The sequence below is a fragment of the Felis catus genome, chromosome B4 (assembly GCF_018350175.1).
Source record: "Felis catus isolate Fca126 chromosome B4, F.catus_Fca126_mat1.0, whole genome shotgun sequence".
Lineage (NCBI taxonomy): Eukaryota > Metazoa > Chordata > Mammalia > Carnivora > Felidae > Felis > Felis catus.
This window is the reverse complement of record NC_058374.1, coordinates 122156109-122168909: the sequence shown is the minus strand read 5'-3', so window position 1 is coordinate 122168909 and position 12801 is coordinate 122156109. Positions and strand designations below refer to the sequence as shown.

At 38.9% G+C, this 12801-nt stretch overlaps 1 protein-coding gene across 3 annotated transcripts in view; it reads left to right on the top strand.

Annotated features, from left to right (window-relative positions):
* The window catches only part of GNPTAB (N-acetylglucosamine-1-phosphate transferase subunits alpha and beta), a 73710-nt gene that overhangs the window by 28484 nt on the left and 32425 nt on the right, over positions 1-12801 (top strand). For 2 of the 3 annotated variants that reach the window (XM_045062235.1, XM_003989173.6), the window contains exons 3-7: positions 3092-3211; positions 4521-4562; positions 6616-6821; positions 12255-12319; positions 12588-12722. In XM_045062235.1, coding sequence (XP_044918170.1) covers positions 3092-3211; positions 4521-4562; positions 6616-6821; positions 12255-12319; positions 12588-12722 — 568 coding nt within the window. Of the gene's footprint in view, positions 1-3091; positions 3212-4520; positions 4563-6615; positions 6822-12254; positions 12320-12587; positions 12723-12801 lie in introns of those variants that run through there. The other variant, XM_045062236.1, reaches the window with a different exon arrangement.

The window sequence follows — 12801 nt, the reverse complement described above, 5'->3', positions numbered from 1 at the left end:
CTTGGAACTCATGAACTGCAAAATCATGACCTGAGCCAAAGTGGATGCTTAACCGACTGAGCGACCCAGGTGTCCCTTTAAAAGAAAGGTCTATTCTATATGTCAGTAACAAGTGAATATGTAAATTATCTACTACTAATTATAAGGCATTAAGTCAGTCTGGGCCTAGTCTTGTCATCTCTAAAATGTAGGTATTAGATTAAGTGTAAAATCTCTTCCAACTCTTTGGCACTAAGATACCATTTAAGTTCTGAGTTTTCATACCTACTTTATAGAATGTAGAACCAAAGGACTACATTCGTAGTATCCTTTACATGTCATAGTGCCTGTGTATTCACTTAAACCAAACTGATTAAAATAAAAGCTGTATTACTGTCACCATGGCTTTGGTTCTGAGTCACAGGTGACTTGTTTAGTCTTCAACTCTAAGATAAAGGCTATCCTTCATCTGGAAACTTAGATATAGTGGTCTTGTGGTCAGAAATAAAGACTCAAACTCATTGTGGCCATGTCTAATAGTAGAAAAACAACTGACTCACTGACCTGGGGCAGATCACACGATCTCCTTAGTTTGTTAGTTTAACACCAGAGAATTAAATTGATCTTGTAATACAAACTTATTAGAAGAGCTAGTACATCAATCCATTATATACTTAATTATTTCCCCAAATGAACATGTATGGATATCTCTTGATTCTATTAAAAGATCTTTAATACCAGGTGATTACTTTTACAGGACAGCTTTGGAAAGTGCAATTCTTTAAAAAAAAAAAAGTTTAAAAAATATGTCATCTAAGCAGTTTTTTCAAATTAATTTTTAGTCTGAGAAATTGAGAGTGAGATGACCTTGGATAATTTAGATGTGGGTAATACAAGACTGGGCTTCCTTCCTTCCTTCCTTCCTTCCTTCCTTCCTTCCTTCCTTCCATCCTTCCATCCTTCCTTCCTTCCTTCCTTCCTTCCTTCCTTCCTTCCTTCCTTCCTTCCACAAAAGACTGATTTATATGTTGAGAGAATGAACTTAGAGTTTTAATTTAGCCAGTGAGTATATGTTAAATCCCATTCATGTACCAGGCCCTATTTTTAAGCTACTTGTGATGAACAAGAGAAACTCACTGACCTCATATAGAATTGGCATTTTAGTGGGGGAAACTTTTTTTTTTTTAACTTAAAAATGTGAACTACAACCTGCATATAAATCATTATTTCTCAGATTTCTGGACTGGCAGCATTGGCATTACCTGGGATCTTGTTAGAAATGTGAGTTCTCAGGCCCCACTCCAGACCTAATGAGTCAGAAACTCTGGGGATGGAGCCCAGCTATCTGTTTTTACAAGTCCGAAGGTGATTCTGTTGCCTGCTAACATTTGAGAACCATTGGTATAATAAATGTGATTAAAAAACCTAGCTAAGGAAGCTTTTGTGTACTGTTACTTATGGTGAGGAGAGAGAGTCTGAAGATATGGGAAAGAGAGGAAGTAATTGAAGCAGAGCACAGAATGCATAGTACCATTTCTGCCCTAGAGATACTCCATCTAGTGGAAGATAGACATGCATAAAAACTAGTACAACATAGTATGCTAAGAGTTCCTTAGAGTACAGAGTACAATGGAAACTGTGTGTTAAGCAGTACATTCTCTTTGTGGGAGGTGAGGGAAGAGGGCAATTGGGGAAGGAGGATATTTTAGACAGTGGGAGAGGCATGTTCAAAGGTGCAAAAGCTTGCAAGTCTTACCCTGCTTGGGTAAGCAATTGGAGTGTCTAGAGCACAAGGGGCACATTATGGAGGAGTTTAGATTTTATTCTGCAGACAGTGGTGAACATTAACGGGAGGGTTGGTAGATGCTCAGCTATCACATATGCCTGAGTATGAGGTGATTCCTGATTTCCTGTGAAGCTCTGGGTCCCTGGTTCCTCTTTGACCCCCATCTTCCTTTATGCTCTTCCTCGTGCTCCCCTTGTCTGTGCCACACTGGCCTCTAGTTCCTTAACTGTGCCTGTTGGGTGTCTGCCTCAGAACATTTGCACATGGTGTTCCCATTCTCTGGACCATTCTTCCCCTAGTTACTCACATGGCTTGCTTCCTCTCTTTCACGTCTTTGCTGAAATGCCACCTGCCTATGAGTCATAATGAACTACTATATTATAGATCTGAAGTAGACCTGAAAGATGGGGAGGATTTGGTTAAGTTGGTAAAAGAAAGGGGAAGAGAGCTTTCAGCAGGGTTAAAACTTGAACAGAACACAAACATGAGGCTTAGGTGGGATACTCAAGAATTAGATGCCTGCCTCACTCCTTATTTTGAGGAAAAGATAATAAGGAAAAACGTTAGCAGTATCAGGAAGGTCTGTGCTACTGTCTCACATGTATCATAGACTCATTGAACAAATACTGAGTGCCTGTATGCTGGGCACTTTTCCAATTGATTGGGTACTTTAGGGAACAAAACAAGAAAGTTTCCTGCCCTCTTGGAGCTTACATTCTGGGGGAGGGACACATACAATTACCAGTGTAGGTAACAAGTTAATTATTTAATATGTTAGAAAGGTGGTCAGTGCTATGAAGACAAGAAAATGCAGGGCAGGGTGAGGAGGGTTGGGAGGGGCTGGGCTTGGGGCAGCAGGGACTAGGAGGACTGCAGCATTAAATAGGGCTAGGTTTTCATTATGGACTGTTGGATAGCTCCTTTTTGGTAATTTTGTTTTGCTTTTAATTTCTTTTCTCTGTTTGGGGGCATTTGCATTGCAACACCCTTGTTTGTCAAACTGAGCATGTAGCAGTGTAAACTGAGCTTCTGGGACCTCCTGACGGTCTTAGAAGTGGAGTGATGGCAGCTTCTTTACAGGGTGGTTGTGAGGATTAAATGATGCAGAACTGCAGAAATTATCTGCGTGTATCTTGCAGAGAAAGATTTCAACAAGTCGTCTCCCAGCTCCAGCTTGAAGTCATGCAAGTCTGTGATACAGTTGGCTAGATTACCTTTTCATTGATTTTTTTCATAATCTTTGAGTTTAAGTCCTCTTATATACTCTTATTCCTAAATGTATTGGAAAAATGCGTGTAAGCTGAAGGTCCTGTGGCTTTGCCCTAGGCTCTGTCTGCCCATGCCAATCGACGTGGTTTATACCTGGGTGAATGGCACAGATCTTGAACTACTGAAGGAGCTACAGCAAGTCCGAGAACAGATGGAGGAGGAGCAGAAAGCAATGAGGTAAAATGGATTTTTAAAAAACAAAACACACTCTGGGGTGCTTGGGTGGCTCAATCATTTAAGCATCTGACTCTTGATTTCTGCTCAGATCATTATCTCATGGTTCATGAGATCAAGCCCCACATCAGGTTCTGCACTGACAGTGCAGAGCCTGCTTGGGATTCTCTGTATCTCTCTGCCCCTCCACTGCATGTACACATGCTCACCCTCCCCCCCCCCCAAAATAAATAGAACTTAAAAAAAAAAAAACTAACAATAATTGGAATTAAAAAGAAACAACAACACACAAAGTTCTATGAATACAAGTAACAGTGCATTTCAGAAGGGTAGGGTGATGTTCACGGTGCTAATCCAAACAAAAACCTGCATCTCAAATTCATGCCATTACAAGATTTTGTCACCCATGTGTCTCACCCTTGTTTCTTGGTACCCAGTGAGGACTCAGCCACTTCGTTAGATGGCCATTTTATGACTGTGCTATTCTAGTGATGCCTTGCTCTCTGAGGGCCTGAAAGGAAAGGAGTCTCCCACGGGTTCTTGCTTACTCAGTCTGAGTCCCATGTGTGATACCTTCATGAAATAAGGTGTTATTATGGAAAAAAGTTTCATGGTAAGACCCATTATTCCTTTGAAAATAAAACAGGCCTACAGACTTAACTTTTTTCCGTTTGATAAATACAGTACAAAGTATGTTCCCTTTACCCCTTTTAATGTTAAATCATACAATATGGAATTAGAAACTGCTAATTTGTTTATATGTGGAATTTTGATCATTTTAGTTCTTTTATCTGAGAAAGGTACAATGTACTTGAATGGAGAGCCTTAAGAGCTAAAAATCTGGCTGATATAACTTCCCCTCTGATTCCTTAGCATTTTCTGAGAATTTCTCCATTTCTCCATTTCTCCATTCATTTCTTCATAAATATGATGGGTGCTCCCCAGTTGCAGGTCATTGGCCATGTTACACTGCAACAAATTTTCTCTTTCTCTTTGTGTCAGAGAATAGGATACCTTCCCAGTGCATGAAAATAACTTTGGCAGCCTGGTACCATGTTTTAGTAGTAAAATGTAAAAGCTTAAGTCAACTTTCATGGTTACTGTGGGAGGTATGTGATAATAATTGTTGAGCATATTTCATTGAAACTTAAAATTTATTATGCATATTAAATGTTGTAAGCATTGTATTTCCTAACCTACTAGTTAGTCCAGTGGAGTAACTAAGAAAATCATTGTTGTTAGTTACCTTTTTTCACATTTAGGACTAGTACTAGCTCATGAATATGTAATAAAATATATTTGCTTTCATTAGAGAAATCCTTGGGAAGAACGCAACAGAACCAACCAAGAAGAGGTAAGTGTTTTGATTTTCCTTTTAGGAATAGAAGTTGAAGTGAAACTTCCAGGTTCTTACTTGTTTTTTGTTGGATATACAGTATTTTGTGTTTATTGTTCCTGTTTAATCCCTCATCTGCTAGCTTTTGACCCCCAAATTAATTGCCTCTTTTAGATGGGAAATCTTGCAATGCCAGAGGCATAGTTGATTGAGAACTCTTGTTTGGGTTGTAGCTAACAAAAGCTTTATTGTTTCTGGATGGGTTAGGTTTTTGGATGTAAGGTTTTTCTGCTCTGCTGTTTCCATCAGTCTGTCTTGGTGCGCTGTTCTCTTGGTCCACTTAATGTGTAACTTACACCCAGTGTTTTCATTTATAGGATTTATATCCATCATTCAATTGTGTGTTCATTATATATTTCCTTATTTTTAAAAGCTGTCATAGTTGTATGTCTTATATTTAAGGACTTGGGAAGGGGATTTAGCCCAATGCCAAGAATCAGATGTGTCTATTGTGATTTGAATCCTACCAGACTCTGGTAGGTCCTTAAAACAAAACTGCCTCACTGACAAGCAGAAATCTCTGTTAATGGCACTTTCTCACTTAACCATTAGTTTTAAAATAAAAGAGTTATTTTATAGAAATGATCCTGAGGAATTTTGAGATTTAGAAGTACCTTCTGAATCATTTCTTTATGTTCTGTATATTTATTTAGAAATATACCACTGTTAAAACTGTTATTTTTAAATGACATAAATAAAATTTTTAATTATTTAAAGTAATGATGCCATGTTACAAAGGATTGAGAGGAGTGAAAAGAAGATACTTCTACAGCCCCATTCAACAAACTGTGATCATTTTTTTATTCCCTTTTTGTGCATATATTTATAGTTGTAATTTGTAATCTCTGTGCAATTTTGTATCCTGCTTTAAAAATTGTATATAATCTACACAGCTATGTTCATAAATTATCTTCATGCTTCTTACTTATCAATTTTAATTGTTGTATAATATCCCGTAAAGTAACTGTACTATAATTTACTAAATATTAGGCACTTCTGTGTTTTCACTATTGTAAATAGTTTGCAATCTTATATTTGGGTCTGTGGCATTTTCTGTATGTGGGTTTGTTTTTCCTGTTTTGTTTCTCTTCTCCTACTTGGACTAGATTCCTGGAAGTGAACTACTGAGGTAGAAGCATATGTGTAAGTTTTTATGGCTCTGAGTATACACACATATACTATGAATATACACACATATACTATGAAATTGCTTCTCCAGAGAGAAAATGGGAACACCCATCTGCAGTGACACCAGCAGTGTTTGAAAGGGATAGGTTTACTGGGCTTGCAGTAACATTGAGTTCACTTTTTGAGCAATGCTAATTTAGTAAATAAAATGTGATAACTCATTTTTTTTTTTTTTTTGCATTTCTTTAAATATTAGTGTGGTTGGACAATTTTATATATTGCTTAACTAGTCATAGCTCTCTCTTTGTGAATTCTCTAGCCGTGTTTTGTCCATTGTTTATTTAGGTAATATGTTTATTCTAGGCATTCCTTACATTTAGATAGAAATACCTTATACATTCATATTAGAACCTTGTCACATTTGCTGTTGTTTCCATTGGTGTCGTGTCTTTTGAATGTACTTTATTGTATTCTGATCAGAATTGATAAATTGTATCTGGTAGGATGATACTCTGTTAAACAGAATTTATCTATTCCTGCTCTGCCAAATGATAGGCTTCACTGGAATTATGAATAATCTTTAAAACGGTAGTAATGAAATGCTTAAATGAAATGCTTAGTTTCTTGTGCACCTTTGAGTTAGTAAATTTTGGTGACAATCATATTAATAGGAGTTTGAAAGCTTGAGAGCTGTACTTGTTTAATAATTTTATGTCCTACTTGCTCTCTTTTTCTATTCTTGAGATAAAAATTCTTTATTAAAAAATTATGATTTTTTTATGGATCTAGAAAAACATCTGCAAAATTTAGTAGTACCAACAAGCTTTTTAGTGTTGATCACATTTTCACGAACGTTTGTGAGCATGTTGGTGTTTGTTTCCAGCGAGAAGCAGTTGGAATGTTTGTTGACATACTGCATTAAGGTGCCAATGCTCGTCCTGGACCCAGCCCTGCCAGCCAGCGTCACACTGAAGGACCTGCCATCTCTTTATCCTTCTTTTCATTCTGCCAGTGACGTATTCAACGTTGCAAAACCAAAAAACCCTTCCACTAATGTCTCAGTTGTTGTTTTCGACAGTACTAAGAATGGTAAGATCACCTTATGGGTATTTGAAAATCATGTTCTCATTGGCAGTTTGAATAACAAAATTCTGAATGGAACAGACATGATTCAATTTTAAAGAAGTGTCCGATAAACTGAAAACATAACAAGAGAGGCAGAAGAGCTGCCGCTGTATTTCAGCCCTAACTTCAGAAAGGGATTGCATACATTTTACTCTGTGTAATACACTTGTCTTTCTGTGCTGTGGTCAGGACCTTAACTTTGATACGTAGATTAACCTTATTCTCTAGCCTCTGAGTCATTGTGGAGGCTTATTGTTATTATTATTATTATTACCACCATATAACTCTTCAGCAAGGTTGTTTTCTACAGTATGGACAGAACATACCTGGAACATTCTTACTTTACGTCCTGAAATAACTGGTTATACAGTTGATTTGGCTAGATAATAGAATTGAAATTGTAATTTCCGGCCTAGAACAATACCTGCATCTAGAGATCCTATCCTCCTACTTGGCCACTGAGTTGCTGACCCCCATGCCTGTGTCTCCTCTGGTGTGCTGTCTCTCATGCTTCCTCTGCACTGAGACCCTCTCCTTAGAGGCTCTATGTTTTTCACTTGTGTAAAATGAGAGCTGTCACATTCCCTTTATAGCATTGAGGCCTAGTCTCAAGTTCCCATTCTTTCAGTGTCATACCTCCCAGCTTAAATCTTTGGAAGTATCTTCGATGTGTTCTTGCTTTTTATCCTCCATCACCAGTATATTGACCTCACCCTATTACTTTTGCTTTCTGCAAATGATTATTCTCCCCTTTCTTACTCATCTCACCTCCCCCACACCAGACCCAATTTCTTCACACAGGCTCCAGTGATAGCCACCTAGCTGCTCTGCCTACCTACCTATAAAGTTCTTCTCTAGTCTGCCCTGCATATAACTGTAAATAAACCAGAAAGCTCTGATTTTATTGGTTCGCTCCTTTTTTGAAGACAATACAGTAGTATTTGTTTTTCACACGATAGAGAATCCTTTTCCCTGGTGTTCAGGACTCAGCTTTGATTGCCTTGACTGCCCATTGTTCCTCACATTCCAGCCCTCCAGCATCTCCTCGAGGCTGCCCTTGTCATCACACGTGGTGCTGCTCTCCTGGTCCCCTTTCCCTCCTAGCCCATCTCCTGTTCTTTCCCACCCCATCTCAAGTTCTGTCTCCATGAAGATCCCGAGCAGTGCATTCACAGTGATTCTGTTTATTTTGACTTTTCTGTATCCCTGTACTTGTCACCCGACTCACAACTTAGTTGTTGGTTGTGCAGGAGTTTATGGTATTTTCATCTAATTTTTTAATCGAGCAGAAACCTTATCACTTACCAATTTGTGTCCTGAACATTATCTAACATCACACTATCTTCCTGGTACTTAATGAGGTATTTGTAACTTGAAAGGAAATTCAAGTTTCCAAGTTAACCTTTCTAAGTATAGATATCGTCCCCTTTATGCTATAGATTTGTTTCTGAACTGTTTTGTATAAAATATTTTTGTTTTTAAGTTACAGTTTAAATATATAGGGAAAGTAAAGGGATAATCTTGGACAAATTATAGCAAATTAATCTGTTTTCTTGTTTGGCTAAATTCAGCTTTGTTATGTATGTATGTATATATGTATGTATGTATTTCATTTTGAGAGAGAGAGAGTGTGGGTGGGACAGCGAGGGAGGGAGATGGAGAGAGAATCCCAAGCAGGCTCCACACTGTCAGCACGGAGCCTGATGCGGGGCTGAACTCATGAACTGTGAGATCATGACCTGAGCCGAAATCAGATTCTCAACCAACCGACTAAGCTACCCAGTCACCCCTAGCTTTGTTCTTTAAGTAACTATAGTTAAGGTGCTCTGATAACATTCCATCTGAAGAGAAAAAGGAATGACATTATGTTAAGAATTATAATAATTCAGTTATAATATCTATGGAGAGAGTCTTGGGTTTTTCCTCTGCTAATTTTATAACATAGTAAAGACTTAAGAGGTTGTAAATTTTGATATAAATAAAATCTATATTAAACTATAGTCTTCTAAACATTGCTTTTGAATTCCCACCTGGGTTTCTGTTTGCCTGCCCTACTTACTCATTTGTTGAGTAAAGATTTGTTGGGCCATTGCGGTTGTTCCAGGAAAAAGGGAAATGGCAGAGAACAAAAAAGACACATCCCTACCTTCACGGAGCGCATATTTCTAGTGCGCCATAGACACATTCTTTATCCTCAATTATCTAGATGAAGGATTGCCAAATTCTTTCTTAAAGGATCAGATAATAAACATTTTGGGCTTTATGGGCCAAGAGGCAAAATGGAGGATATTATGTAGGCATTTATATAAGTATTTAACATTTAGCCTTGTTAAGATGTCAAAACTGTCCTTCACTTGGGGCTGTACTAAAACAGGCAGTGGTTAAGTTTTGGCCATGGAATGCTGACCCTGATCTCGATAAAACATTTGTTCCACATTTGATGTTCCATTTATCTCATTTAACCTCTTTTCAGTTAATTATCAAAAACTGTTGACTTTTTTTCTCTTTATGAAATACGTCATTTCTGCCCCTCCGATGACTTTGCTACCCTATCGAGTGGACAGTACTTCAACAGCCACACAGTGTAGCCCTGTAGCCTGGGCCTGGGTTTCCTCAGCAAAGTGGTTTTTCCAGTTAAGCTTATTCCCTTTGATCTATAGGAATTGAATTTTCTCCTGTGATAGATCACTTTACCTCTTGACTACACTGACCTTTACAAGAAATTATAAAGTGTTTCCTTGTAGCTTTCTCGTGCTGGTTAAATTTGTACCCTTTGGGATCTTACAGAACTAATGTAATATACTCCCTTTCCCATGTGACATTTCTTTTCATTCTTACTCCTTTAGCTGTCTCTTAGGGGCTTGTGTTCTAGTTTGTTCTTCTCAGAATGAGTTTTAGTTTCTGTTACTTTTATAGTGTATCAAGTAGAATAGAACCTTTTTTTTCCCACTGTGGTTCAGTCTGCAAAGAGAGTGGGTCTGTTCATTCAGTAAGTATTTATTATTGAGTGCATACTCTGTGCCAGGTACTTTTCTCAGTGCTGAAAATGCAGCAGTGAAGAGAGAGACAAAAATCTTTGCCCTCATTGAGTTTACCTCTTGGCAGAAGGAGACAGACAAATACAGCATACAAATAAATTATATAGTTTGTAGGAGACAACTGGTGTACAGAAAAATTGAGCAGGGGAAATCGAGTGATGGGGCAGACTCACTGAGAAGGTGATTTTTGAGTGAAAATTTAAAGTAGGTGGGAGGACCAGCAACATGAATATATGGGGAAGGAGTGATTCACTTAAGTGGAATAGCCACTGCAAAGTCCCTGAGGCAGGAGTGTGTCTGGCAGGGAGGCTGGTGTGGCTGGAATAGGGTGAACAAGGGAGAGGGGCAAGAGATAAGCCTAGAGAAGTAATGGGGAACATAGCGGGTCTGCCCTGGCAGCCATGGTGAGGACTTTGGCTTTAACTCAGAGTGCAGTGAGCAGTCATTAGAGGGTTTGAGTACAGGAGTGATATGATCTGACTGATGTTCCAGAAGGAGCAGTCTGGCTGCTGTGGTGGGAATAAACTGAGGAGAGGCAAAGATAGAATCATTCAGGCAAGATTCAGGCAAGAGGGAAGGTGACTTGGATCAGAGTAGTGGAGAGAACAGGTTGGATTGAAGGTCAACCTAACACGATTTCCTGATGGGTTGATGGTGGGGAATAGAGCCCCGCTTTCGGTGAGCCCCAGTTCCTTCTCTCTCTCTCTCTCTCTCTCTCTCTCTCTCCCTCCCTCCCTCCCTCCCTCCCTCCCTCTCCCCCTCTCTCTCTCTCCCCCCCTCTCTCCCTCTCTCCCTGTCTCTCCCTCTGACCTTCATGGAACTCTCTCTCTCCCTCCCTCCCTCCCTCCCTCCCCTCCCTCACTCAGCACCCTCTCTCTATTAAATAAATGAGTGAGTAAATTAAGCAAGCAAGCAAGCAAGCACAGAATTACAGTAGAAATTCAGTATGGCCACAGCACATTGTTGACTCTTACTGAACTTGCCCTGGACTAAAACACCTGTCTTTCTAAAGAAACAATCCATGCTAATGCTCCAATACTTCTTAATTTATGCTCGTGTAGTTGGTTTTTGGTACCAGCTTAAAGGTCTTAACCTTTGTAGTAGATTTCATTTTGTTAGGTCTCACTCATTGCTCCAAATAAGAACTTTGGGGAACCCCTAGTATGTTATCCAGGATAATCACTTCTCTGTTGGCTTTATGTAAATCCACACATTTCATAGAAGCATGCCTTCTATGTTTTCCAAAACCTTGAAAGACTGTTGAACAACACAAACCTATGGCACGATCTTCGAAACCTCTCTCTAGGTTAATTGTGGCTTTATAATTTCAGTCTTCAGTCAGAATTGGTTATAATCCACTGAACTTAGGATCTAGGCTAAGTCTCTGTTATGTCCATAGAGATGACATGAGATGTCATTAGCTACCTTGCTGAAATTGTGCACAGATGACATACCACATCTCTCAGAGTTCTCTGATCTGCCAGCATAGGAGAGAGACAGAAAGAGACAGGTGCATATCTGATAAATTTATTTGTAATGAACTCATAATTCTTAGTGCTCAGTGCTTCCTTTAGAGATTAACAGTATACTGCAAAGGCTTTGATTTTTTTCATTGCTCACCAGTTCTATTTTTATGGTACCTCTGAAACTCTTTCCCAGGATCGACAGCTATCTTGACAGGCCAGACCCTGCTTTCCATGCCCATTTTGAAGATGACAGCCTTCTGACCTCTCCTGTTTTCCAAGATCCTTGGGATCTCCAGATGACAACAGCAAGCTGATGATCTCATTTGTCCCCGTCACTTTAGAACCCTCTCCCAGTTGGGCTGTGTCATCGCCCCTCTGCACCCTCCAACTTAATCTGCTCTATTCGGCCTTACCTGATGAATTTTAGGAATTCATTGTCACCCTTGAGGGAACCCTAGGACCTACAGTGGTTCCCTGCTGTTAATCATAATGCCATTGGCCTGGCTTTCAAGGGCCTTTCTTCTGGTTACCCCTTTTTCCTAGTACCCACCACTCCCAAATGTTTTACTTGCGCCAAATAATTCTTTTTTTTTTTTTTTATTAAATATGTCGATGTTTGCTCCTACATCTGTGATTCTCTCAATCTGTCATCTTCATGTTTCTGCTGCCTGTATGAATCTCTTCTACAGCACTGCAAAATTTAGCATTTAATTGCACACTGGTATTACATCATTCCCCTTTTGTGGGATGGGTTAATTTTGTTTCCCCAGCTACCTATTTTTGAGACCATATAACAGTCTGCTATACAGTCTCAAAATGCTTTGTAGTGTCCTGGCAGATATCATAGTAGTATTCATTAAGAATGTGCTTGCTTATTGTATTCTTTATTGTAGTTGAAGATGCCCAGAATGGAATGTTTAAAGGAAACAGCAAACAGACAGTTTGGAGGGGCTATTTGGTATGTTATTTTAAATCAATTGTATTTATACAGTAGGTTAGAATAAAAGTATAAGTAATAAAGCTGTTTTACCTTGAGAGGCTTTTTGATACTTTTCCTCTTAGCCTAGCTTACAAGTATTAATGAGTGCCGATTTAAGTAACTGTAATGTTCTGATTTTGAAGCTGGTAGATAGATGTAGTAAATCTTTACTAGTTTTCCCAGCTGTAAGTTTTTACCAGCCATATGGTGTGGAGAGTGAGTTGTGTTTTTCCCTCTCTTATTTTAGACCACGGATAAAGAAGTCCCTGGGTTAGTGCTAATGCAAGATTTGGCTTTCCTGAGTGGATTTCCACTGACATTCAAGGAAACAAATCAACTAAAAACAAAATTGCCAGAAAATCTTTCTTCTAAAATAAAACTGGTAAGAGCATAGGAACTGAGCAGTGAGTATAACACATTTCATGTAATGCCCGACTGTTCTCTGTGGTCCATTTGAATTC